Below are 26,729 nucleotides of genomic sequence, written 5' to 3' on the forward strand. Positions count from 1 at the left end.
AGTGGTAGTATCTCGTAATAGCTTCTGTGTGTGAGCTACCGTGGATCTCCTTCCCTTCTCTTGAGGGCCGGGGGGGGGGGGGGTAAGAAAAGGATTTTAAGCAAGGACTCCCTCGCCCTGCGAGGGTGAGCGGCCGTGGCCCGACTGAACCCCCACACCCCCGCCCCGTGTAAAAAGCCTCCTTGTGCAATGGTCTTTATTTCCTTTGAACGTGCTTCTTTGTAATGACCGAAGGTACTGATTTCTGCTAAGTTCTCCCAACAACATGAAACTGCCTATTCACGCCGTAATTCTTTCTGTCTCCCTCTCTCTCTGTCTCTCTCTCTCTCTCTCTTTCTCTCTCCCTCTCTCGCCGCGTCCTCATTTCCCCTCCCAACCCCTCTCTCCCTGCTGCCCTGCCTAGCTCGCTGGCTTTCTCTCTTGCTTCTCTCTTTTCCTCCCCACCCCCTTTGGTTTGACAATTTTGTCTTAAGTGTTTCTCAAAAGAGATTACTTTAGTTAGCATGCGCGCTGTGGGCAATTGTTAAAAGTGTTCTTAGGTTTACTGTGAAGAGAATGTATCCTGTATCCGTGAATTGCTTTATGGGGGGGAGGGAGGGCTAATTATATATTTTGTTGTTCCTCTATACTTTGTTCTGTTGTCTGCGCCTGAAAAGGGCGGAAGAGTTACAATAAAGTTTACAAGCGAGAATCTGAGACCCGCCCGGCCCGCGCTCCTCATTTGCTCCCAGGCGCCTTGCAGTGCTGGGGGTTGCGGGTCAGCAGGCTTCTGGGCCCGCTGAGGCTAGGCGCAGAGAGGAGGGGGCGGGGGCTGGAGGCAGGTGGTGCGAGTCCCTCGGCCCAGGGGCGCAGGGGGTGAGGGAGCGGCTGCATGTGATTGGAGGAGAGAGGGACGAGGGAGGGAGCCCAGAGAAACCCCCTCCCCTCGCGTTCCGAGGTTGCCGGCCCCAGAGACCCCAGCGCCCAGGCCGCGCTGAAGAAGAGATGCGCCCAGTTGGTGACTGTATCCCCTGCCACTTCTCTCTTTGTTTCAGTGTGTGTCCTCCCGTGGGAGGGGGGCGGATAAAGATGAAAGTGCAGGGCTGCTGAGCACGCTTATATTTTTATTTTTCTCAGACTTTGGTGGAGGGCGGGAGCCGGAGGGGAGGTGAGATCCTCCTCCCCACCTCTGCCTCTCTGAGATGTGACCTTCTTTGCCCAGTTCCGAGGCGGTGGCTCGCCGCCTTCCTTCCTCCTATGCCTCTGCTTCTCTGGCAGCCACGCTCGGCTGAAGCATCCGCCTTCCGGAACCAAGAAAGCAGAGAGCCCGAGCCCCAGGCCTCCTTCCTCCCTTCCTTTCTCTCCTCACCCCACCCCCACCCCGTTCCTTTTTTTTTTTTCTTCAAACTTTCCAATCCGTTTTATTTAGCCATCAGAAAGCACAGTGTCCGCCCGTGGGCTGGATCCCGTGCCTCAGAGCACCTACGAAGCCTTGGTCCATCTCCGACAGTATATGTGGGTCAGAGAGAGAGAGAGAGAGAGAGAGAGAGAGCGAGCCGTGAGGCCATGCTCACCTCGTTCTTCACCTTGGGAGAATCGGACCAACTTCTCCTAAAGGCTTAGCGGAGATGAATTAGCTCGAATTAATAAAGACCTGATGTGCCCTTACCCACCCACCAAGTTGCGTGCATTCAATCTCTGCGTTTGTCTTTCGCTCGGTAACGGACTGGGGGAAACGGGTGGGGGGTGACAACACGGATTGCTCAGAGGTTATTTATTTTCCCTTGAACTCAATTCCTTCCTCCCCAAATCTCGCCTGCAAGCTGCCTCCAGCCCGCGGGGGTCGACAGCGGCCCTTGAGCCCCCAACGCCAATCCACAGAGTTCGGCTTTCCCATTCATTATTGATCATATTTTATAAATCTAACGCCACACAATTTTTTCCACATTACCGGGAGCCGTGGGGAGGCCGTCAGGCCATTGGCAGAGGGGATGTCACGTGGGTGTGAGTCACGTGGTCTGGAGAGGAAAAAGGGGGTCCTTTTTGGTGTAAATCTGGACTCTAATTCTGTAATATATCAAGGAATCTCGTAAAACCGACACTAAAACGTCCCTGCCTACAAATCATCCGGCCAAATTATGAGTTCATTGTATTATGCGAATGCTTTATTTTCTAAATATCCAGCGGCAAGTTCGGTTTTCGCTGCCGGAGCCTTCCCCGAACAAACTTCTTGTGCGTTTGCTTCCAACCCCCAGCGCCCGGGCTATGGAGCGGGTTCGGGCACTTCCTTCGCCGCCTCGATGCAGGGCTTGTACCCCGGCGGGGGGGGCATGGCGGGCCAGAGCGCGGCCGGCGTCTACGCGGCCGGCTACGGGCTCGAGCCGAGTTCCTTCAACATGCACTGCGCACCTTTTGAGCAGAACCTCTCCGGGGTGTGTCCCGGCGACTCCGCCAAAGCGGCAGGCGCCAAGGAGCAGAGGGACTCGGACTTGGCGGCCGAGAGTAACTTCCGGATCTACCCCTGGATGCGAAGCTCAGGTAACGCAGCGCACCGAGCCATCCCTAGTGGCAGCGGCCCGGGCACATTCCCCTGAAGGTGCCCCATTCCGGGCTAGGCTCCCCTTTTCGCGTCCAGAGTGCTCCGCGCGCCCGGGATCGGCCCTGGAAAAGCGGCACCCCGCTTGGCTGCGACCTGGCGCGCTGCCCCCACCCCCATTTTTCCTCGGTGCTTCTAGGCTTGCTCTGTTTCCCGGCGGATCTCTCTTCGCCGACGCCGCGGCGCGCAGAGCCCCCAGCCCGCCCCCTACCCTTCCTTCAGGCCTTTTAGCTTTAAATATTTATCAGCAGCGCCGGCACGGGTTGGAGACGCGGCCGTTTGTCTTGAAAAGGAAGGCTGGGGTTTGCAGAGAATAGCCATTAGGGTCTTCCCCCTCTCCCCCCACCCTTCTCCGCCTGGGATCTCAGCTCTGGGTGTGTCCCCCATCCCCATCCCAGCTTGGATAAGGTATGGGGGAGGGGGCCATAGCGTTAAGCAGTTCTCCCCTCCCCCTTCCTTCCCAGCCAACCCCGTTCCCCTATTATTCCCATTAGAACAATTAGAGGTGGGCTCTAGAGGCCTGGTGGGAGGAGTGGGTAGGAGACTTGAGGACCCAGCCAGGGACACAGAGCCAGAGATGCGGGGGGGGGGGGGCAGAAATCAAGAGAGATGAGGCTCCTAATCCTCCAGTGAACTTGGCGGGGAGGGGGGGGCAGGAAAACTAAAGAAAAGACAGAGCCTTCATGGAAATATAGCTAGCTTTCCCAGGTTCCTTCCTAGGGCTCCTAGGCACCTAGAGAATTGGCCAACAAGTTTGGAGGTGTCATTAGAAGGGTGAGTCTCCTCTTGGGGGAGGGGCTTGGACTCCAAGGAGCCAAATAAGCCTCAGTGCAGAGCCACCTAATAGCTACTTCAGGAGCCCCAAGAGACCAGGACTTCTATTAGGTTTCCTGCCAAGCCTGGTTTATATATATATATATATTTTACACTACCCCAGGACAGATGGACTTGAACGCCAACCCTACAATCCAGAAGACCCTACAAGCCTGTAGTCAGAAGCTCCTAACCTAGCCATTGTTGGGGGCCAAGAGGAGCCCAGTTCTTACATCATCAGTATTGGTGGTCATGGTCCCCATTACCTGCTCCCTAATTCAACTGTCTTTCTACTTGATTTATCAAAGCCCTAATTTTTCTGCTCATAAACATTTCAACTTGGCTTTTATTTGACTTGAAATTAGGGCCCTTAGTTACTTTTTCTCCTTGTCTCCTTTCCAGAAGGGCTGATGCCAGCTCCTCCCCCAAGTATCCTCAGGATTCTGGGCCTAAGTTAGGAGATTCCCATCTACCCTTCAGTCCCCACCACATATATACACCATGTTTCATTCTATCGCAGGCTGCTATTTTCACCCCCTTTGCTGTCCTGGAGGCCCAAAGATTGCTTTGGAGAACAGGTTGTCTGGGCAGGTGGGTGGGCAGGAAGGCAGACAGGCAGGCAGGGACTGCAGCCAGGCCTTAGCTGAACCCTGGCCACTTACTGGAAGAAAAAAAAAAATCATCAGAGGGCAGCTATTTCCAGACCAACTCCATGCTCCAAGATATCTGCCAATTTTCACCTCCTCCTCATTCCACAACAGACTGTGCAACACCCTCTCACCTCCCCCAGCCTGTGAGGCCTCTTTGTCTCCTAACTTCCTGGGAAATAGGCAAGGCCTGGAACCCTACTTCAAGGTCACTTGTGTAGTTTCCAATCTTACCCCAAAGACCATTAGTGTCAACATTCAAAAGGGAATGCTTGGAGCCCCTGGACCCAGAGAAGACCAAGGATTAACCTCCCCTCATTCCGTATAAAAACCCCTTAGGAACAGCGCCTCAGAGAGCCAGCAGGTGAGGTCTTCCTAGTTTCAGAAGCTCCAGGATGAAAAAAGAATGGAAGTGTTTACCTTTGGAGGGCTGAGGAAAGTTCTTCACATTGAGGGACAGCATGAAGTATGGGTTAGGATATGGAAAGCAAGTATTTGCTTTAGTGGGGAAATGGACTTTTTCTGTCTATAGATTTCAAATACCCTGCTAGGTTTGAGCGAGATGGTTACTCACAAGGTTTCCCGCACTCACTGATATTTCTCTAAATACCGTGCACAGGAACCGACCGTAAGCGAGGCCGCCAGACCTACACCCGCTACCAGACCTTGGAGCTGGAGAAGGAATTTCACTACAATCGCTACCTGACCCGCCGGCGGCGCATCGAGATCGCGCACGCGCTCTGCCTCACCGAAAGACAGATAAAGATTTGGTTCCAGAACCGGCGCATGAAGTGGAAAAAGGAAAATAAGACCGCAGGCCCAGGAATCACCGGCCAGGACAAGGCTGAAGCAGAGGAGGATGAGGAAGAGTGAAGGACAGAAGAAGGTAGAGAAGAGCAAGGGAAAGAAGAATTCCAGTTCTGGGAACTGAACTCGGAAACTCAAGTCAATAGGGTGAAAAAAAAAAAAACTATTTAAATGAAAGCAGTTAAAAAAAAAAACATGGAGAGAAAAAGGTGAAATTTTGGTTTCTCAACACTGTAAAAAAAATACTACCTATAGGAAACTGTTGGGTTCGTTTTTTGTACAATATCTACTGTTCTGTAGCTTTTCAAAATTTGCCTCCCCTTTTCTATGTGGCTATTGTAAGGTCTTTGCAAAATTTTGCTGTTTTGTAAACCCCCTTGGATGCTGTCTTTGTGGACTGTGGGTCTGGAGGAGTGCAGCCTGTTTCCCACCCGTGTACCTGAGCCTCGGCCTTCCTAGTAGCAACACCAAAAGGGCATTAGGAAGCCCTAAGGACCCTACCAGTAGCTCAGTAGCTGGAGTGTCCCACCTTTGCCTGATTACTGCTCCTTGCTCCCACCAACACTTCCCTGCGCCCCACGGGTGCTCCTCTTTACATTCTATGTGTATCTGAAGGATGAAAAAATAAAACAATTAAAAATAAGCAGGTGTCCTGTTTTCTGTGTCTCCCAGGGGTTGGGAGGGGATTAGGGTTAGTAATGGGTGGGTGACCCAGAATCCTTCCCTTCATCCTTCTGTAGCAGATCCTTTCTGTATGGGCTTGCTCTCTGCCCCCCAGACCCCTTGCTCTAGGACTGCCAACTTGTGAACCCCAATATTACATATGCACATATATTCCCTTTACACTCTTTTACACATATTGATATATACCAGTGCATGCGCGCGCGCGCACACACACACACACACACACACACAGGCTGACATCACACATATATACACTGTCATATACAGTCACAAATAAACGCAACCATATTCATATGTTCACAAATGAACATACAGGCATTCATACAATCAGGGCTCCATGCCCAGAACAAATGCATTCAAGTTCACACACACTCACAAGTAAACACACATTCACAGTCACTCAGACACACTGATAGATACCAATGCACATTCACACATTGGCTTATAAACAGAGATTCACATTTGCCCCCAAGTAAATATATCCATGAGCCCATACTCTCAGTCACACACTCACAAAATATAACAAAACAAAATTGAAAAATCTTGCAATTCCACAAACTTTCTTCCTTATGCAGGCCTTCGAAAAAGGCTGAGGGGTCTGAGCAGCCCCCTGGCTACAAATACAGAGGTGAAATCCAAAATGCTAGGCCTTATGAGAAAGAAGGGCGGATGGTAAGAGAAGGTGAACACCCAAATCCAGTCCTGCCTCTTGGGCTGTGTTGGGAAGAGGCCAGGCCCGCGTGCAGAGGCCTCCCGGCCGGCCCAAAGGAACTACCCGCACCCAGCTTTCTGCTCATTTGGCAAACTTTTTTTTTTTTTTTTGTCAAGAGCTATTCCTTTATTTTTATTTCCGTTTATTTTACTTTCATTCGATTTAATTTGTCTCACTCTAAATTGACACAGGCGACCCGTATAAACCTTAAAAATGGGCAAAAGGACTCCCGATTGCGAGAGCGGTGAGAATTTACCAGGCTGGTGTGAGTGTATTCCGGCCGCCGTGAGCCTGGCCGCGCTGACCGCCGGGTGCTTCCTCTTCGCTTTTCTGCCTGTTCGGCGCCGCCGGCAACGTGGAATCTTCTCAAGAGCACAGAGAAAGAGAGAAACATTTGGGGGAAGGTTATTTCGTTGCTTGTATTTGAGTTCTGATAGCTCAATTCAAAATTCAGGAATATTTTAGGGAACCTGGAAAACACGGGATGAATTATTGTTGTTGTTATTATTTTGCTCAGCAGAGCCTCAATAATAGGCCAAAACTCTGAAGGACGGTACCTCTACAGCTAGATTCTCAGAGCTGAATAAATGTAAAAAGCATTTATTTGATTGCAAACCCTGCATTGTTTAAATTTAAAGAATAGACATGGCGAACAGAAAGGGGATTGGAGGATTGGTTTTCAGAAAATCTGTTCAAATTGAATTGAAAGTAAAAGGTCCCTAAACCTGTAGTTTCCTTCATTAAAGACCAGAGAACCCCCTGGAGAGCTCCTGGACCGGCGCTTGGAAACTTGGACCAGCAGGCGTTTGGGCGGGAAAGGCTGGGATCCGGCTTTACCCTCCCCCAATTTCTGGGGTGCCAAATGGGAGAATCCAGTTGAAGAACTACTGGGTCTTGGCTCCCTTGCAGGCCACCTTCCCCTCTGGGCAAACACTAGGCCCTAGGGAATTTAGGGCCCCACACCCGAAACCCTGCAAGCCTCACAGGTGGGGGATTCCTACTATCTTTAGGACTAAGATCGAGGGGGTCAGGTCAGAGGGGGAAAGGAACTACTGAAGCTTTCATTTTGCCTTGATGCTGATGGCAACTCCTGTCTCACCTCCAAATTGCCTTAGAATAGTCCCATGAGGAGGATTTGGGGTTATTCTTTACTAGAAAAGAGAGGCAGAGCTCCTTTGGAAAATAGGGAGGTTCCAAAAAGAACCCCCTTCCTAGCTGGACCCTTGTGACTTCTCCATCCTGAATTCCTGAACCCCAAATCTGACCCTTTCTCAGACTGGGGTTTCCCAAAAAGAGAGAAGGAGAAGAAAAGAATATGGCGACTGAGAAAAGGGTTGCTGGTGGAGCAGCCATGAAGAAATGCAATAAATTCCTTGTTGTTTTATGAAAATTTACAACTTTGTGATAGAAGTTTATGAGTGGTTGAATCCAGCGATTGGCCGGCGCCGGTCATGTGGCCGGGCGATCGTGAACATGAACTTTTTATCATTTCCCTGGTGGTTATAATGCAGCATTCTTTTGGACACCACACCTAGGTCGGAGCACTGTCGTCCTTCAGGGCTCCAGCCTCTTGATATTTTTATACTTCAATATCAGCTCAATAGAGCAAAAGAGAGAGGGAGAGAGGGGGGAGAGGAGAGAAGAGAGTGAGAGAGGGAAGGAGGGGTGGGAATTACACACAAAAGAGAGAAACAAAAATAATTTTGATTCTTAAGTTAATTTGCTTGCTGATCTGGGATTTTAGTCATCATGAAGGGTAAATGGACAATCTACTCAGGACTGCAGCCTGATACCCTTTTTCAAAGCCAGAACTTACTCCATTTTCTAAGCAAATGTCAGAAAAAAAGAAACACCCTCTCTCCCAAGTCAGAGAAGGGGAAGCAACAACGGCTCTCAGGTTGGGACAATATTATCTGGAAGCTGAAAGAAGAAACCGAACGCTTTTCCCCCCTCCTTTCCCACTCTTTTCAATCCGGAGGAAAAATCTGCCAAGGTCTTCAAAGGTAAGGGAGATTCTACAATACTCTTCATATTCTTCTGCATCGCTTTTGTAGGGGGTGGGGCTTGGGTTTTTCTCCCCCCCACACTCCAAGAAGGGGCTGAACCCCACCTCTGGGGCTGCAGGGAGAGGTTTCCTAGGAAATTCGGTGGTGGAGAGAGGGGTGGCCGCTCTCTGAAGGGGGATCCAAAATCAGAGATTATGGGAGGGGAAACCGAAAGGGGCCACTGAAGCCCAGCTTCTAGTCTCCTTTTTAAGCTGGGAGGAGAGCTCAAGCATGGGGGCTGCGAAACAGAGGATGGGGGTGTCTGGGCTTCAGCGGCTCTGGCCGGAAGAAGCCAGTCGCTACAACCCCTGTGGGTTTGTGCTCCCTCCCCCTTTCACCATCCCTCCCTGATCCGGGCCTCCCCCAATTGCCCCCGCGCAGTTCTCTTGCCCAGTGCGGGTATCGGCGATTTCCCGGCAGCATTGGCACGAGGGGCGGTGGCGCTGAGGGACGTCCTGGTCTCCGTAGGGCCTGGAATCTCCGCAGAGGCCAGAGAGGGCGAGGAGGCGGCTAGAGAGACACAGAAAGAACAATTCACAGAGAAATGTTCACTATCTCCCTTCGGAGACATTTCCGGAATTAAAGGGCTGTGGGTGGAGGCACCCCAAAGGAGGGAGACTCCCCAAGAAGTCTGCTTGAGAATGCTCAGGTCTCTCGCCACTCCGCAAGAGGGAACCTCGTTCTGCAGGGAGTGAGTTTTGTGGTTTTAATGTGGTTTATAGCATGTTGGTTTCTGGGCAATATTGATTCTAATACTTGTGTTTTATTGGTATGGGGCATATGGTTTTCAGTGGAGAAGAAAATTGTCATATATGTCTGATATGAAAATATTTCAAACTTTCCTGGATCCAAACGTGATGATTGTGAAGAGCTATTTAGCATGTTGTTTTAGTCTTGTACACAAAAAGAAAACAAAGAAAGGAAAAAATTAAAAGAGTGGTGTCAGGACTGGAAAGCCGTCTGGTGCTGAGCCCAGACAGCTAGCCTTGTTGCTCTGGTGCATGGTTTCATCCCTCAGTCAGGCCTTCTGGGTTGGGGGATGGCAGAGAAGAACTGCTGGGTGGGAGACAGGTTCCTAAAGTAGCTGGTGAGGTGGAAGAAGGAACAGGCGTGGAGGTAAGGACTAAAAAATGGGGTGAGAAGGCTTCTGGAGAAGCTGCAAGCTGTTGGGCACAGAGGTTGGGGAGACACTGATTTAGTTTGGTTTGCACCCATAGGTTATTGTTTTTTTCTTTCTTATGACTAGATGCAGGGCGTTCAGACTCAGGCCTGTTTGCTTGGGGGGTCTAGTTGTGTGCATGTGTGTATGTGTGTATTGGCCTTCTCAGTCCTGAACTGGAAGGAGAGGGAGACACAGCCACTTGTGGGACGGGAGGGGGTGTCCCTGGGGGCCCAAGTAGATGCCCTAGGCACAAGCCTGGGCTGGGATCCCAGAGAGACTCCTTGGCTTTGGGGCAAAAGAAGTTCTTCGTTAGCGCCCACGGTACTCAGGGCCTATTATTAACAGGAAAATTCCCCCAAACCCACCCAGACTAAAGGTCTTTTTCTCCCGTAGTCTTGGCGGGTTATAAATCGTCCCTTAGACAGTTTGCTCTGACCCAAATTATGCAGTTTGCTGCCATCTACCGTCCGTTCAGAGACAAGCGCGCGGCTTAGGTGCTGCAAGCCAGACGACGCTGCCCCAGCAGTGCCCGTTGGAATTTCTCGCAGCGGGGTTCCGCAGGATTCAGGGGATTTCGGGCCCATACCGACGCTGTCGGCTGGATCTTGGTTCAGAGATGTGATTTGAAAACAGAATAAATCTCCTCCTCCCCATACACTATCCTCAGTCCCTCTCCAATCTCTTCCAACCCTCACCCATCCCAATCCCAAACCTGGAGGCTGGCAGAGGAAGCGGCTTCTCTGAAGGCATATTAGAGAGGACTGATACTGCAATCCTGGGACCCGGGTATTGAACCAAAGGGTCGGGGGATCAGAGCCGTGACCCCCACCCTATACCTAAGGCACCAGAGAGGATCTGGGCCGTGGAAGAGATCTGAAGTCAAGGCTGTTGGAGGTTTATTTGGTTTTCTTCTCAGCCAAGGGAGGGAGCCGGTCAGGAGAGTCGCCAGCCCGGCAGTTCCACTTGGTTGTCAAAAGACAAACCGAGTCTGTGTTCTTATAGTTGGCTGGTAGGTCTTGCCAGTTCCTTAGCTGATGGGTCCGTGGTGAAGGAATTGAACCGAGTTTTCTGGAAATTGTTGGTGTCTGCAAATGAGTGTTGATCCCTTCAAGAGAAATCGACGCAAGTATGCTTTGGGGGAAAATTGAGAGTGGGAGTGGGGATAAATCATGAAGGAATTTCCGTTTCTGCGGGACCCACACACACCCGCTTAATGCGATTGCTTTCCCAGAAGGGGGTAGGAGGCCGGGGTGCGTTCCTCTGCTGCTGCCGCGTTTGAGTATTGGCCCCTGTCTCACGGGTTACTGATTAGCTCGGGCTTTCAAGCCGCAGGAGGAAGCTCTGGCCGCTCCTTTCAAGGTGCGCGGCTCCAATTCCTGGGCGGGGGCTTCAGGAAATTGCCTGTGGTGCCAGGCAAGCCGAGGTGTTACTAGAGTCTGACCAAGAGCTGGAGGAGCTGGGGAGGTCTAGGCGCCCGGCAGTGCTGGGGCAAACACCACCTCTGCGGCCCCCTTGGCGCCTCTTGAGTCTGGGCCTCTGGGGCAGCTCTTTCAGCTTTTCGGCAGCGAGAGTGACTTTCTGGCGGCTGGATGGCCTGGCTCAGTGAGTCGCTCTGCGGGAGGCCCAGAGGGAGCGGGCGGGAAAGTCTTGGGCCCCTTAGAGATTTTTTTTTTTTTTTCTTTCGGGCAATGGGAAGAACAAATAGGGAGGGAACTCAGGCTGGTACAGAGGCTTGAAACACCAGGGGATTTAAGGGTGCCTGTGGACACAGGGGAAAGGAACAAGGAGAGCCGCTGATCGTCACCGCCCACTCCCCTTAGAGATCAAAGAGGATGTCGCTCATTTGCATAATGGAAATGAGGTCTTTGTACCTGGATTTGGACCAGCCGATTTTAAGGCAAAATGTCCAATGTAAAGGGCCTCTCTCTACCTATGGGAGCAACCACACCGAACCTCTGCGAACATTTGTTTCCCAACCCCAGGCAATCAGAATCCATGCGGAGAATTGAGGTGTTTTTATCTGCCCCACCCCAGGCAAAGTTGGGGGTTGGGTGGAGGATGGTGCCCATAATCTAAAGAGCTGGGAAGGGGGCTTTGAATAGAGTCTAGAAAATGAGAAGCCTGGACAATGTCTCAATCCCCCCTTCCTTACAGGCAGATGCCTGTCCTAGAGGTTACCCAGGAGGGGAATTTTACTCCTGAGCTGAACACAACTTAGGAAACATTTTCCTGGGAACTGGAATGTACATGCTTACCCACAGGACTGCAGACTCACTCAAAGCACAGAAAATCACAATTATAAATTCCGCCTGTAGGGATCCATACCACCCCTCTGTTGTGTACTCGAGACTTGGTACACATTTATACCCACATCTCTGTATACACTTCTTAATTGAGGCAGAGAGAGAGAGAGAGAGAGGGAGGGGGGAGACCACAGAATGGCAGACTGCTGTGTATTTACATATTCCCCCATGGAGACAGAGGAACATGGACCGAACCACAGACAGATTCGTGGAGATCTGGCTCCAGAAACCAGGCAGTCTCTGGCCAGGCCATGCCTGCCTGCTCTTTTTCCCAAACAAATGGATCAGACGAATAAACGCTCATAAATACCTCTGGGCTTAGATAAGAGCGATGAGGCGCTATTTCCTTTCATGCCCGACTCCAGGCGCCGGCCCTGCCTGTAGTGGCTCCATCTCCCAACAGGCAACCTGCAGAGGTGAGGTTAATTTGGGAACTGTGACTCTAAGGATAAGGCAAATATTTTCCTGCTTCTATCACAGGGGAAGGGCCCCCCTCTTTCACTGCCTCTTTCTCTGCCCTTACTCTATAGGGAAGACCACACTGTATAGTCCTAAGGTAGGGACACTGTGACCAGGGAGGAGGGTTGAGGCTCAGGGCCTAGCCTCAGTTCAGTGGAGAGGTCAGTGCATATAAGCACTCTTCTCTACCTTTCACCCCTGCTCAAACAGCCCCTACCTATGTGCCCAACCAGAGAGATTAGGGCATGTTTGGGGGATTGAGTTTCAGTCTTAAAATGCTCATCATAACCCCCAGATAGTCAGGCTAGGAAATGATTGGAGGGACATCCAGGGATGGCCACTTTGCCATGAAGGTGCAGCCTAGAAGTTTACCTGAGTTCAGAGAGCCTCAAATAACATTTTGCAATGAAATAAGTCCCCACCCTCAGTCAACTTCAGCCTTCTACCACCTTCCATCATTAGTGGGCAGAGCAGGCCGACAAAAAGGAGTCCAAAGAATGAGGCAAAAGTGCATCAGTCTGGCCTGATATCAGATTTGTCTCACACCCTGACCCCTTCTTGTCCCCAGGTGGGAAGGTTGTCACCCTTCACTGCTTAGCCTGTGAGTGCTTATTAGAATGTTGGAAACACACTGGGGCCCTCTCTCCTAGTCTGGGTTCAATGCTCATTTTCTTTGAGTAATAGAGAAGGCACAGAGATGTACATAGTCTCTCACACCCAAGCTTGTACAGAAGCAAAGCTAATGATACAAACATGAAGCAAGAGAGGGGATTGTAGAGAGGCTTAGAAATAGAAGGGTTGAGTGCCTGGAGAGGAGATATGGGCTGATGACTGGAAGATGGGCTGCTAAGTCCCCAGGAGGACCTGAACATCCCTCCCTCCTTATAAAACTAAACCCAAACCAAGTCTTGGGAAATAATTTTAAGAAGTGTCAGCTTCTAGAGAGATCTTAAAAAGAAACCAGGGCTCTTCCCGGTGGCCTCTGATCGCTGTCAGTATCAGTACAATCTCTTCCTTGTCCCCAGATTCACTGGAACATCCTTGATTCTTAAAGACCCATAGCCCAGGATATTCTTGTATCATTTTGGGTGGGAGGCAGGGTCAGAGTGAGGATTATAGGTAGGATAGGGATCAGACAAATAAAGCTATCTAAGCTGGGGGTTTCTCCTTAACTAGGTGGGATGTCTTGGGAAGGAGCCTCACGCTTTGAAATAGCTACTAGCCTAGCTGCAGAGCAGAGGAGGAAGCCTGAGCTCATGCCCTGCTGCCATTTCCCCCTCTTCTGTGTCTTCTAGGCAGAGGATCTGGCCTGCTCTCTCAGACCATGAGAGTTGTGGGGGAAGCAGGGATAACAAACCCAGACTTGGAGAAGAGAGAGCAGACCTGATAAACAGGAAAAACAATTTTCAAAACCTGGGTTGGAGGGTGTTTTTGTCTTCCCTTTCGAATTCTGAAACGATGCAAATTAGTGGATAACTCTGCTTTCTTTCTGCCAACAAAAAACCCTAGAAACCAACCTCCCTTAATTTTCTCTTGAGGAGGTTCAGAGACATTTGCCCAGCCCTCCCTTGAGGGAATAGGTCCAAGCAACGCAGGGGTTAACTTTTCTGAAAACACAATTAACTTTTTCCTATCCTGCGTGGAGTGGGGGAGGGATGTATTTATTTAATCACTGAGGAATGGGGTGGTCTCAAACCAAATGCTCCCTCCTTCCTCAAAGGCACAGACGCCTCTTTCGCAGATCTTACGTAGGTGGAACAGGACGTGTTGTGTTGTAGGGGAGAGAGAGAGAGAGAGAAAAGAGAAAGAGAAGGAGGAAAAAAAAGGTTGATAGGTTTGTGCGCGGGTCCCTCGTGCGAGCTGCGCTCCTCCTGGGTGCTATTTGACAATTCCTGCCTCTGCCATTGGTCAGTGTTGGATCAGATGGTTGTATTTCCTTCTGGCCCTCACTGGCACCTCGCCATCCCCCCTCAGCTAAAACCCAATCTCGGATATACTACTAATAGGCGCGGCGCTCGGACTATAAAACACAACAAATCATAAACCCGGCGGAGCAGCAGCGGCCTCGCGCGCCTCCCCTCCCAATGAGTTCCTATTTCGTGAACTCCACCTTCCCCGTCACTCTGGCCAGCGGGCAGGAGTCCTTCCTGGGCCAGCTACCGCTCTACTCATCGGGCTATGCGGACCCGCTGAGGCACTACCCGGCACCCTATGGGCCCGGGCCCGGCCAGGACAAGAGCTTTGCGACTTCCTCCTATTACCCACCAGCCAGCGGCGGCTACGGCCGAGCGGCGCCCTGCGACTACGGGCCCGCCCCGGCCTTCTACCGCGAGAAAGAGTCGGCCTGCGCGCTCTCGGGCGCTGATGAGCCGCCCCCGTTCCACCCTGAGACTCGGAAGTCGGACTGCGCGCAGGACAAGAGCGTGTTTGGCGAGACAGAAGAGCAGAAGTGCTCCACTCCGGTCTACCCGTGGATGCAGCGGATGAATTCGTGCAACAGTGAGTGAGACTTTCAGTCTCTTCCCTCGCGGGCCACAACCCGGGAAGATGAATTAGCGAGCGCCACCCCCAATCTCCCCAGGACTGCTGGGTGGCCATCTCAGAAGACAGAGCCAGATAGGGCGTTGCACGGGGTCTTGCTCACTGTCCTCTTGTCCGCAGTAGTTGCAAAGTTTGCAAAGTCCCAGCTGTACTGGGAGCCAGGGGGAGTGAATGGGCTCTCCTCGAGAGCCAGGCCAGAGCCAGGGTTCCTGAAGGGAACAGGGGCCACAGTCAATGGATTTGTTTTTCTTTGCGCCCCTCACTCATTCCCCAACCCCCCAGTCTTGATCGGGTCCCCTATCCAAAGACCGCTCCATTAAAAACTGAGTGCGTCATGCAAGGGGTGGGGGCGTTGTGACGCGGAGAGTTGAGTCTGTCCCGGGCTGTTTCCCGGGGTGGGGTGGGGGGCGGGTNCTTAGAAATAGAAGGGTTGAGTGCCTGGAGAGGAGATATGGGCTGATGACTGGAAGATGGGCTGCTAAGTCCCCAGGAGGACCTGAACATCCCTCCCTCCTTATAAAACTAAACCCAAACCAAGTCTTGGGAAATAATTTTAAGAAGTGTCAGCTTCTAGAGAGATCTTAAAAAGAATAGGAGCAGATGGAGCAGGGAGAGACGTTGAAGTAGGCTCCTGGGTCTCAGGTTAGATTATTTGTAGGCCTTAAGTCCCAGTAGATATCCATTAGAGGGACACGAAAGTGAGGAGCCCTTGATGCGGACTATGGATCGATCCACGTCATTATGGATTAAAGGCCCAAATCTATCATTGGGTGGATTGAGTTGGGGGGAGCTAGATGGATGGAAATGAAAAGAGGTGGGAGGATTCAGCTAGGAAGGGACACACCTGGCCAGCCCCTCCCCTAAACTCAGGTGGGAGTTCAAAGTGCTCCTCCCCTCCCCCACCAGAAGTCTAGACAGAAGGCAAAGGCCTAGGAGTCCGGGAGGGAATCTGGAGGGGGCGCTGGAGGAGTGGGGAAGGAAATGGGGGGAGAGAGGGCATTCCGGGACAGGCTGTAGTCCACGTTTAAGGGTCGAATGGGGGAGGGGACTTTGGGCCCGGTGACCCCAGGCCTCAGCGTCTTCATTCTGCGTAACAGGTTCCTCTTTCGGGCCCAGCGGCCGGCGAGGCCGCCAGACCTACACGCGCTACCAGACGCTGGAGTTGGAGAAGGAATTTCACTACAATAGGTACCTGACCCGGCGGCGGCGCATCGAAATCGCGCACGCCCTGTGCCTGACCGAGCGGCAGATCAAGATCTGGTTCCAGAACCGGCGCATGAAGTGGAAAAAGGAGAGCAAACTGCTCAGTGCGTCTCAGCTCAGTGCGGAGGAGGAGGAAGAAAAACCAGCCGAGTGAAGGTGCTGGAAAGGGAGGGGGGACGCGAAGGGAGAGGCCTGTGGGGAGCTGAGGGCGTCGGAGAGCCCGGAGAAGGCTCTGCGGGCGGGGGAGCCTAGGGACCTGCTCTCCAGCGTGCGACAGGCGGGGCCCAGTGTTCTCCTGCTCGCCCCCGTCCGCAGAGCTCTAGCCTAGTGCTCCGAGGCCCAGCTGCCTGAGCCCACCCGGCACCTCAGCGCCTCCTCCCTCCCAGAGGAACCAGCCTTGGCCCGATCAGGCTCCCTGTGAGAAATGAGGATCGGACTCACTTGATGTTTCCTGGAAGCAGAGCAAAATGCTCTTGTCCGTGTCTCGTCTCATTTCGTCCATGTCCCCTGTGCACGGTTCAATGGTAGATTCGCTGTCCCCTCAGCAGGGGCCTTGAAGAATCCCTAACCCCAGACTTGTCGTCCCTCCTCCCCTCTCCCCAAAGCCACTGGAAGGAGCACATACTACCTAGACGTAAGAAGAGAGGCCTCAGAAGAAAACAAAGTTCTATTTTATTAATTTTCTATGTGTTGTGTTTGTAGTCTTGTCTTAGTTCTGGACGTGAAATACTTCGGTAATTATATTAATATTATTAATAATGATAATAATAATAAAGACATGAAAACTCGCCGCTCAGTCACCTCCAATCTTCCCCCGTATTTTTTTCCCCTCCCCATCCCACATCCCAGCTACCCCATCCTTCCTGAGCCTGAACTCAGGAGCTCTAGGCTGCCCCAGGGCCTTGCCAGCCACCTGGACTCCATGGAAGTACTGTTGAGATAAAGGCTAGAACCATCGGTCTGCTCAGGCCCCAGAACTGTGCCTGCCTGATGCTAAGCCTCACAACTGCCTCTCCTGGTGCATATCCAGAATGGAGAGGGGCCCTTTCCCTCTTAGTCTGTAGACTTTCTTAGTTTGTCCAGGACAGGAAGGACACCACTGAGGGCCCCTTGCCCAAAGCCCCTGCAGTGACTGAGTTGGGTCGGTCTGAGTGCCTCAGCAGAGCTTTTGTGTCCTTGGTGAGGTGAGGCCCCTGGTCTCTGGCCGTGGCTCTTGCTCCTGGCCTGTGGCTCTGGAAACTGAAAAAATGGGGCCACTGGGCATCTCTCCACTATGCAGCTGAAGGCTCCAGGTACCTCTTTCCATCTCAAATAGGAGCTCAGTGATAAGGAAGAGAATGTGAAGTCTGGGGTAGGTGTGAGGCCAAGGGCACAACTTTCCCCTGCTCCTTGAAGACTCAAGGGCAGGAGGGCAGGTGATGAGGCACTTGATCTCATTCTCTTATCCCAAAACGGCCCTTCTCTCTCCACCTCCACCCTTACCCATGCAGCTAGCTGCAGACATTGTTTTCCTTTCCTTCTTCCTCCTCCCTCTCTCCCTTTTTTTAAATTTTTTTTATTTTTAAAGAAAACAGCTCCTGGCAGAAGGAGCCCAGCTGCAGCGGCTTCTGGCTGCCCAGCTTGCTCAGCAAGACGCCACCAGTCCAGGGAACCCCTTCCCAGGGAAGGCGGTAGGTCTATGGGCAAATTCAAACTGCCCAGCTGTCAGAAAGGGGCCTGGAGTGGTGCAAGTTGGCATATGGAGACAAGGTGAAGGGTCTGCTTTAACCCCAAACTCTCAGGCACATATTAATAACCAAACTACAGCAACCCCGGGCGGCTGATGCAGCAGTCTTTTCGGCAACTAGGCCACTTAATTCCAGCTGTGTTAGCCTTCTAGGATTCCTGTCCTGATCTGCCATTCTCAGGCCTGGGATAAGGATGATGAGGTCAGGAAGATGATTCCAAATTTCCAAGGGACCTAGGAGAAGTAAGCTTTTCTGTGTCTTGAAGCTTCCAGCCCAGCTTCGCTGCTCAGCCTGGGGGCTGTGGATCGGCCACTGCAACCCCAATAGGAAGCAGGCTGGACTGAACATGGTGGGGGAGACTCCTTGTAATAATTGTTTTTCACACACAACTTCCAACCCTTTATCCCCACTTATGCCCCCAACTAGCAATGACCCATTAAGGGACAAGCAACTCAATCTTTGATCATTTCATCCACAGCCAAAATAATAATGACGGTAATTTGATAGACAAGGCACAAATAGAGAAACTAACGCCACCCAAGAAAGTGGGTAAAAGGCTCAAACCCCTCTTCTAGAAGGCTCAACCCCGTGAGTGAGCCACGGCCGACCGGATTTCTTTCTCGCTTGGCGGTTGCAGGGAGCCAGCAGGGAGGCAGCCGCCGACGCCATGGCCGCCTGCGGTCCGCGCTCCCGCAGATCGCCGGGAGGTGGCGCGCTCTGCTCAGAGGCCAACGCCAACCTTCTCGGTTTCTCCCCCTTCTTCTTTTTCCCCCCTCTCGGAGGCTCGCATTGAATCGGCCCTAACGATTCTCGGATCGTCATTATTTGTAACCATAGAGCATGAATTACCTCTTGAGGTCATCAGCGAGAATTTACGACTGGTCAACAAAAGCACGTGATTCCCTAACGCCCCCCCATCCCCCTTTCAGCCCCCCCCCATATTTGGCCGCATACATAGCAAAACGAAGTACAGTGCATCGCTATAATTCATTAATACATCATAAATCGTGAAGCACAGGGTTATAACGACCACGATCCACAAATCAAGCCCTCCAAAATCACCCAAATGAGCTCGTACTTTGTAAACTCCTTCTCGGGGCGTTATCCAAATGGCCCGGACTATCAGTTGCTAAATTATGGCAGTGGCAGCTCTCTGAGCGGCTCTTACAGGGATCCCGCTGCCATGCACACCGGCTCTTACGGCTACAATTACAATGGGATGGACCTCAGCGTCAACCGCTCCTCGGCCTCCTCCAGCCACTTTGGGGCGGTGGGCGAGAGCTCCCGCGCCTTCCCTGCGCCCTCTCAGGAGCCCCGCTTCAGGCAAGCGGCGTCGAGCTGCTCCCTGTCCTCGCCCGAGTCCCTTCCCTGCACCAACGGTGATAACCACGGCGCCAAGCCCTCTGCTTCGTCCCCCTCCGACCAAGCGACCCCCGCCAGCTCCAGCGCCAATTTCACCGAAATAGACGAGGCCAGCGCGTCCTCGGAGCCTGAGGAAGCCGCGAGCCAGCTAAGCAGCCCTAGCCTAGCTCGGGCGCAGCCAGAACCCATGGCCACCTCCACAGCCGCGCCCGAGGGGCAGACTCCTCAGATATTCCCCTGGATGAGGAAGCTTCACATCAGCCATGGTAATTCTGTCTCTCTTTTTTTGTCTTCTCGGCTTTCCTTCTCTGCGTTTGGGAGGGGGGACGAGGAGAGCTTGAGGAAGGCTTTTCCTCAAATATAGATTTATTTTTCTAAAGGGGAAGAAGTCCCTAAGAGGATTCTCACAGCTCCGTGGACAGAGCCAAACAGGGTCTTTTGCTGGGAGGGGGGGATATTTTAAATAATTTGTTCCCAGGTTTGTCGTAGGTTTTATTCATCCAGCCAGTAAGCCAGCTTTACTCTGAAGGTTGGGGTTTATGTAATGTGGGGAAGGGTCCTGCTTACCCCCCGAAAATTCGAGACTACCGCTGGCAAAGGAGGGGTGAGCAGTAAAAGGAGCTTTCTAGGGCAAAAGTGCAGCCGCTCTCCTCCCTCCCGGGGCGAGCGGCCGCCTGAGCCCAGCGAAGGGTGAGGCACTGGGAGGGAGCAAGAGACAAAGCCGGGCGCATTCGCTGCCAGCAAAAGTAGGAGCTGAAGGAGAAACGGACGCAGAAATCGAGCCTGGACCCGGGCATCTGGAGTGGGGAGGATGGGAGCTGCGTGAGCTGGGTGCTGGGGATGCCCGGGTCCTGCTCCCCGCCCCCTCCCACCCAGTGCCCCCCTCCTGTAACCAGAATAACTGTTGCCTTGTGGCTCTACTCTCTCTACTCCAGATATGACCGGGCCGGACGGGAAAAGGGCCCGGACCGCGTATACCCGCTACCAGACCCTGGAGCTGGAGAAGGAGTTCCACTTCAACCGCTACCTGACCCGGCGGCGGCGTATCGAGATCGCCCACGCGCTCTGCCTGTCTGAGCGCCAGATCAAGATCTGGTTCCAGAACCGGCGCATGAAGTGGAAGAAAGACAACAAACTGAAAAGTATGAGCCTGGCTACAGCCGGCAGCGCCTTCCAGCCCTGAACCCGCACGGAGGAGCTCTGGGCAGCCCCACAGCCCGGGCCACCCCCAGCCCCGACCCCTCTGATCCTCCCTGCGCTGCCGCTGACCGCTGGGGACCGGTTCCCATGAGCCTGCCTCACCCTGGCCTTGTGTTACAATTTTTCGTTCGGTCTTATGTCTTCCCGTGGCTCCCTCTCTCCTGGACTTGTTATCTTGTTATTATTGTTAATAATAATAATAATAATAATAATAATACTTATTATTTTCCCTCCATGCTCCCCACTCCCCTCTGCTCGCCCCAAATCCGCCAGTGTTTCTGAATGTTCGTGTCTGTGGTTGCGCTCCTTCCCCCAGGGGAAAAAAAAAAAAAGAAATTCGCATGTTTAATGTGAACTTTCCCCTTCCCACCTGTGTTCTAACTTATTTATAAAAGAATGATAGCTGTATTTTTTGAGTTTCAGCTGGAAACTTCGCTAAGAGGCAGCAATTGAGGTGGGGTGCCACATCCCCAGGCCCAGCTGAGCTGGCCTCTGAGATGGAGTCCATGACTGTGTCTATTTTCACCCCCCTCCTCCTTCTCCTCCTTCCTCACTCTCAGGGCCCATGTCTCCCAGTGACTTGGTCCTGGGCTGAGAAGGGGCCAGGGAGTACCACAGGATGATGTTGAGAAGAGGGAAGGAAAATAGTGAGATTTTAAGTTCCTTCTGCCTGGTAGGCCCCACAAGGCCTGGTCTGGGAGTGTGCGGAAACAAATAATACTCAGTGTAAAATGTCTTGTGTATTTCTCTGTGGGTCTAGCTAGAGGACCCAAAGCTTGTAAATATGGGGATAGTCTGGGTCAGACCCATCTCTTCCTCCCTATCCATTTCGCTTCCAAGGCCATTTGTAGTGAGTGAGTGGATGCTGTGCTATGTGTGAAATCTGTCTTTGCCAGGCCTGTCTCAGTGGTTTGCTTTTGGTATTTGTTTGTAGCTTTCCTCGAAGTCAAATAAATGTTTCCCCTACTCCATTGCCCTTCCACTTGTCTTTTCTCCAGGGGGTCTGCCTCTCCCATCACCTGGCATACCCTAGGATCATTCTCAATAAATCTAGGGTTTAGGGAAGGGCAAATAGGATGCTTACCAGCAGGCTTTCTTAATCACCTAAGTTCCTGGCTTGGTCAATGCTGCTTGGGCCAAGAAACAGGCCTTCATGACTGGAGGACTAAGAGGGCCAGAAACCTCAGGTGGGGCCGAGATGGGCTCCATCTTGGCCTTCCACCAGCTGGCCAGAAAAAAACCTCTGAAAAACTCTCCAGGGAAAGTAATGTAGGCCTAAGTGCTGAGCAGGAGGCTCCTGGCCTTTTGGGAATTATAGAGGCCTGCCCAGCTGCCATGTCCCCTGTTCCAAATCCCAATTCAGTTTTGCCACCCACTAAAGAAAAAAAAATCATCAGCTCAGTTTCAAAGATGTCCTTTTACCCTCAGCCTTTTCCACACTTTTCAGGGGCTACTTTTCTCCAGAGGCCCAAATGATCTTCCCCCTTTGGTCAGGTTAGGAGTTGGGGTCCTTCCTGAAAGAACCTCTGGTTCTCCCTCCAGCCAGGGCCTAGTCTTCTTCCATCCAAGTCAGCTTCCACCCTGAGCCCAACAGTCAAGTCTGGACACTTACCCGATCAATTCCCTTCCAGCTGGGCCCAACTTCTTACAGGACCTGGGGGGAGGGGGGCTGGTGAGGAGGCAGCAGAGGGTCCTGGAGGCTGTACTGGGCCCTTGTTCCCCTTCACCCCTTGAATTTGTCCCCCTTTGCCGATAGCAAACTATCCCAAAAGTCGCTATGACATTTAGATGTCAAATGGATAGGGGTTTTATCTCGAAGTTAGATCGTAAAAATCGCCGAGAAGTCAGACAGATACCCCTCACTGGCTCGAGAAAGTCACGTGAGGTCCATAAAGTTAGTTTTATGGTTTTGGGGAGTTGACACCGCGCGGTATATTTCACATTCTCCAGAATGTTAAGTGACACTTTAACTGCTCGCTGTGGTGGGGAAGGGGGCAGAGGTAGGTGAGCGCTCTCTCAGCCTAGAGCAGCCTGACCAGCCCAGGAGGCGGTGGCGGCAGCCCAGGCCCAGCATTCCCGCAGTAAGTCGCTTCCAGCTTTCGCTTTCTTCCCTTGCAATTTTGGGTTTTGGGACTAGGGGAAGGAAATCTTGCTTCCAGAAGGGCTGTGGAGTGATATAGGGAAAATTTAGCTTGTTTTTATATACTCAGACCTGAGATATTGGGTGCCTGAGGTGGGAGCACTCAGTTCCAAAAGCTTTCAGTGCTTGAGGCTGCCTGGTTTATGTTTGCTGAAGTGTCGGATTCTTTGGGGCAAAGAGGGTTGCAGGAGACCCATGTTCCTTCTGTTCCCTTGGAAATTTGGGGAGCAAGAAGGGGGGATGTGCATTGCTGGAAGAAGGGCCTGTTGTTGGGGGGTATTTCACTACTGGCTATCTTCAGATTATCTTCACACCCCCAGGAAAAAAAAAACTGAGTTTCATTTGTCAGAGGTATGTGGGGGGCGCACTGCTGGTCACTTTTATCTGAATACATCTGAGCTGAGAAAAAGCACTAGGGAAAGAAGCTGCTGTGGGCTGCTTTGCCATGGAGTACTCTCTGGCTTTTGGATCTGTAAGTCCCACAAAAGAGAACTTCTCTTTCTCTATGACCTCATGAGGCTTATGTGGAATGGGAAATACATAACTATTGCACCAAAATTTAGCCCATTGGCTCCAACTGATCTCTTCTTCTAGGTTCTAAGAAGGATCTTGAGGTCAGAATGGGGAGCGGACAGAGAGGGTAATCTCCTCAATACCAAACCTAATTCCTGACCAGGAGGTGGAGAGCAAAGGAGCTTCTGCCCTAGCCTGGAGGAATTAGGTGTTTAAGTAGATCCCTGGCAAGCCCTCCACAAATAACACCTCAGGAATACAGACCCCCAACTGTGGGGAAGCAGCAAAAAGACCCAGGAGCTGGGAAAGGAAATTGGGAAGGTGCTCTTTTCTCTCTCCTCTTTTTCCTCCTCTCTCCCTATTATACCCTCAAAGGCCTCTTTGTTTTGTGGCCCCACAAACCAGAGGAACTTCAAGATCTGACCCTTTTCTAAAGAAAAGTTACCCTTATTCTAAAATCCAGAGACCTCTTCTGTACCAAATTGACACCTCCCCACAATTTAAGATCACTGGGGCCAACCACTCTCCCTCTTGCTTTCTCTGTCCCACCATCTCTTGATTCAGCTCACCAACTCCCGGGTAGATAATGCCTGGGATTGGAAATGTGGCATCTTGAGGGGCTCCTGACATTTGGGATAAAAAAGGGTTACAAGATTTCCTGTTTTTCATTAAGGGGCAGTGGGACTGTCCCGTCTTCTCTTTTCTGAAGCCGTTCTGTTTTCTGACCTGCCATTCTCTACCCATGCCTCACTTACAAGAGACCCTTAACAGGCTTTTAGAGCAGAGTTAGAGTATAGAGGGCTTGGGGTCCTCACCCTGATTTAAAGAAACATTTCCCCAAGAATGATGTGTGTCCCTTGGTGATATTGGTCAGCACCATTTAAAATATGAAAACATTTTGGAGGTATGGCCTCCACAGGTTTTCACTCTATACAAGGCAAGAGATTGATAGAGGTGCAGGGGAAGAGTGTAACGGCGGCTGAGTCCAATATGGGGCATCCAGGGGAGCCCCATTCTTACTGAGCTCCTGGCCTTACTCTGGCTTCTCTGTCCTGGATACTTCGTTAGTAACTTGAAGCCCCAGACAAGCCCCTAAAGATTTCCCCCCATCACATATCAGTTCTGTAAACTCTGATAAAGAATGAATGATGTTAGCAGCCCAGAGACATAGCTGGGCAGATTTTCCTGAATAGCAAAGAGCAGCCCTAGATGGGGGTGCCCACTTAGGCCTCAGAAGCCAAACCACTGGAGGGTCTCCTCTGGATTTAAGTGGATCCTGGAGAAGAAGCCCTGACTGGCCTTTCCTCTTCCCCACTTTGGGCTACCTGGGCAACAATTCTCCGTGAACCCCAACAGAGACAAACTGAGAGAGGGAATGAGAGTTGGGGAGGTGGTTGGGGGCAAAAGAACTCTCCCTGCCCCAGACCTGAGTCCTCTCTTCCCACTTTTCCCCAAGAGTCCCTATTAGGAAACACTGCTCCTCTCTCTCCATATATCTCTTTTCCTTCCTCTCCCACTACTTTTTTCTCCCCTGCCAGTCCAGGCCTTAACCTTCTGGGCTATAAGCTGGCACCCTCTGACCAAATCCTTACCCTGGAGAAAGCCCCAGGAGGTGGCAGCCAGAGACTAAGGCTGCAGTTTCCCTTTTGCTCTGTGTCCAGCCTGGCCACCACTCAGTGGACAATTTGATTTTTTGTTTTATTTGTTTGTTTGTTTTATTTTGTTATGTTTCTCTGAGGCCACAGGGTGGGAGGAAGTATAAAGAAGTGTAAACAGGAAAGCCAGCTGGGCCTGGAGTTCCAAGTGCCCATATTTCATTGGCTTCCTCTCCATAACTGTGGTAGGGACACTTAACCCTTCCCTGGCTGTGAGAAGTTATTTACTGGGGCCTGGAAGGGCAGGACGCAGGAGACCAAAGAGGAAGCTCTTTTCTCTGCCTGGTTCCTTTATCCTTGGAATCTGGATGTTAGGGCGGAAGCCAAGGATTCAGAGCAAAGGGGAAGATAGACTACTCAGCACAATCCCCCACACTTAGTCCCTTTCCAGGACTTTTCCTCAGTACCTTTTTCTCTATATGGGCTTCCCTGGCCAACCTCGGAAGACAGGGCTAGCAAGAACAAGCTCCCTCTTTTAGAAGGGAGCTCATTGGTCCCTCACCCTATTTTGGAGTTTCTCAGGGTAATCGAATTTTGAGGATGGGATCTGCTCAGAGCGGGGATTTATTGATTACTGCAGCGCTGTTATACATCCATATTAATTAGCCCAGACACCGCCTGGAAACTGAGCTGTTTGGGGAGGGGGAGGGGAGAAATGGGGGCCCCTTAAGGAGAATAGACATTTCTCCCTAAGTGCTTCTAAGACGCAGATTGGAGAGTCACCCTCACAAGAATCCTGTGGTCCTTCCCAAGATCCCCAAGATTGAGGTCTCTGGACTTCTCAGAAAGGGGAAGAATGACAATTGAGTCTGGACTCCACACAAGTCTCCTGGGGTGGAATTAGACACCTCCCAGGTCGGTTCTGGCCGTTCTGGCCGGCCGGCCCTCACCCTCTCTTGCCTGCCAGAGGTCCGTCTTGGTCATTTTCTCGCTGTCTCTGATGAAAGTTCCCAAAGCAACCTTTAAAGAGGAGTTACATGTCTCCTCCCCACCTTCCTTTCAACTTTTCAAAGGTAGAAGCCTTTGATGGGTTTCGAGTTTGTTTTATTTTGCCTTGTTTTAGGGTCCTGTTTGTTGTTGTTTGGTAGTAATAATGTAATGGCCTTCCCCTTCCTCCTACCCCTCCCTCCAAAAAGTGATTAAAATCTGTTAAAGGATTTAATTAAGAGAGTTAAATGAAAAGGAAGGAGGCGCAAATGAGTTGGGGGAAAAACCCACACCAAAGCTATTCTCAAGGATTAAATCGCCATTTTAACAATATAATGGAGTTTGCATCCTGAAAGGGGAAATCAACGCTCATATCTCATCAATAATTCATAGAGTCCGGGATCACGCAGAGGTCAGCAGACTGGGGGCCCGCAGCGCTGGCCTACTTGGGGCTCAGAGTCGCTGCCGCATACATTATGCACTGCCGGCCACACCGCTGCCACCTCCGCAACCTCTACAGCAGCAGGCCGGGCAGGGCATGAAGACAGGTTTTGGCGAATCTTTCCTTCGTTCTGTTGGCGAATTCACTGAAATCCAAATCGCGGGTTTCAAAGAGTCGGGGTATTTAGGGCACTGGAGAGGTTAGGATTTCGAACAATTCGGGAACCTGTAGGATCCCTAAGAGTATCTCCTTTTCAAGTTTTAATCGTTCTCTCTTTCCCTCTTTTTTTCCTTTTTTCTATGGTTTAGGCATCTCCCTCCCTGTCTCTTCTCTTCCTAAATTTCCTCTGGAAGAGGAAGGTGCAGCATCCTGCAATTTCCTCTCCCTGGAATCGCTCCCAGGCCCGCGGGGCCGCGCCCTGGCTTTGCTCTCCTAGTGGACTGGGCTGAGCCCAAGCTGCTGCTGCCTGGGCTGCGCTGGCTTTGGTTGCCGCGAGCCCTGACCTCCGGGACCGGTGGGGTAGAGATGAATCCGTCGAGGAGGGTAGAAAGTACCGCAGGCCCCAGGCCCGCTGGCCTAACCATGAGCTAACCCCATGGAGGGGTGGGCAGTTAACCTTATAAGAGGTACCTAGAGGGCAGGTGCAGGAAAAGTGACAGCGTGGGAGGGGGGAGTCTCCTTGTTGGGGATTTGGAAGCACTAAGGGGATTAATCCCTATATCCGGATTTCTACTCTTTTACTTGTGTTCTTTCTCTTTCTCCTTCTCTCTCTCTCTCTCTCTCTCTCTCTCTCTCTCTCTCTCTCTCTCTCC

The 26,729-nt window shown here is 51.7% G+C and overlaps 4 protein-coding genes across 8 annotated transcripts in view; all 4 read left to right on the forward strand.

The window, feature by feature from the left end:
- Window positions 1–2,021: 2,021 nt before the first annotated feature.
- Window positions 2,022–5,485, forward strand: Hoxb7 (homeobox B7). Its single transcript, XM_015495867.2, has 2 exons — window positions 2,022–2,517; window positions 4,655–5,485. Exons 1-2 carry the CDS (start codon window positions 2,118–2,120, stop codon window positions 4,906–4,908), a joined length of 654 nt encoding a protein of 217 aa, XP_015351353.1. The 5' UTR covers window positions 2,022–2,117; the 3' UTR covers window positions 4,909–5,485.
- Window positions 5,486–7,916: 2,431 nt separating this feature from the next.
- On the forward strand, window positions 7,917–16,739 carry Hoxb6 (homeobox B6). 2 transcript variants are annotated; one of them, XM_048789667.1, is made up of 3 exons: window positions 7,917–8,241; window positions 14,214–14,706; window positions 15,846–16,739. In XM_048789667.1, exons 1-3 carry the CDS (start codon window positions 8,071–8,073, stop codon window positions 16,103–16,105), a joined length of 924 nt encoding a protein of 307 aa, XP_048645624.1. In that variant the 5' UTR covers window positions 7,917–8,070; the 3' UTR covers window positions 16,106–16,739. The 2 variants fall into 2 exon arrangements, with proteins under 2 accessions (XP_048645624.1, XP_015351016.1); XM_015495530.2 differs by having other exon boundaries at window positions 8,108–8,241; window positions 14,182–14,706.
- Hoxb3 (homeobox B3) overlaps window positions 8,126–26,729 on the forward strand; it is a 55,762-nt gene continuing 37,158 nt past the window's right edge. Inside the window, exon 1 of one of the 4 annotated variants that reach the window (XM_048789639.1) lies at window positions 8,126–8,241. The gene's annotated coding sequence lies outside the window, so the exon portion shown is untranslated. Of the gene's footprint in view, window positions 8,242–22,181; window positions 22,322–26,729 lie in introns of those variants that run through there. The other 3 variants (XR_007342680.1, XM_048789658.1, XM_015495532.2) reach the window with 3 other exon arrangements.
- On the forward strand, window positions 16,874–21,211 carry Hoxb5 (homeobox B5). The gene is made up of 2 exons (XM_015495529.2): window positions 16,874–19,306; window positions 19,976–21,211. The coding sequence occupies exons 1-2, from the start codon at window positions 18,745–18,747 to the stop codon at window positions 20,221–20,223; spliced, it is 810 nt and encodes a 269-aa protein (XP_015351015.1). The 5' UTR covers window positions 16,874–18,744; the 3' UTR covers window positions 20,224–21,211.

The sequence above is a fragment of the Marmota marmota genome, unplaced genomic scaffold (assembly GCF_001458135.2).
Source record: "Marmota marmota marmota unplaced genomic scaffold, marMar, whole genome shotgun sequence".
In the NCBI taxonomy this organism is placed as follows: domain Eukaryota; kingdom Metazoa; phylum Chordata; class Mammalia; order Rodentia; family Sciuridae; genus Marmota; species Marmota marmota.

Excerpts from the sequence above, each read along its gene's own strand:
- Hoxb5 (XM_015495529.2), top strand. The coding sequence starts at position 18,745 with ATGAGCTCGTACTTTGTAAACTCCTTCTCGGGGCGTTATCCAAATGGC. Across the intron at positions 19,307-19,975 it reads GAAGCTTCACATCAGCCATG|ATATGACCGGGCCGGACGGG; the intron begins GTAATTCTGTCT and ends TCTCTACTCCAG.
- Hoxb6 (XM_048789667.1), top strand. The coding sequence starts at position 8,071 with ATGTCAGAAAAAAAGAAACACCCTCTCTCCCAAGTCAGAGAAGGGGAA. Across the intron at positions 8,242-14,213 it reads ATCTGCCAAGGTCTTCAAAG|GCGCGGCGCTCGGACTATAA; the intron begins GTAAGGGAGATT and ends TACTACTAATAG. Across the intron at positions 14,707-15,845 it reads GCGGATGAATTCGTGCAACA|GTTCCTCTTTCGGGCCCAGC; the intron begins GTGAGTGAGACT and ends TCTGCGTAACAG.
- Hoxb7 (XM_015495867.2), top strand. The coding sequence starts at position 2,118 with ATGAGTTCATTGTATTATGCGAATGCTTTATTTTCTAAATATCCAGCG. Across the intron at positions 2,518-4,654 it reads CCCCTGGATGCGAAGCTCAG|GAACCGACCGTAAGCGAGGC; the intron begins GTAACGCAGCGC and ends TACCGTGCACAG.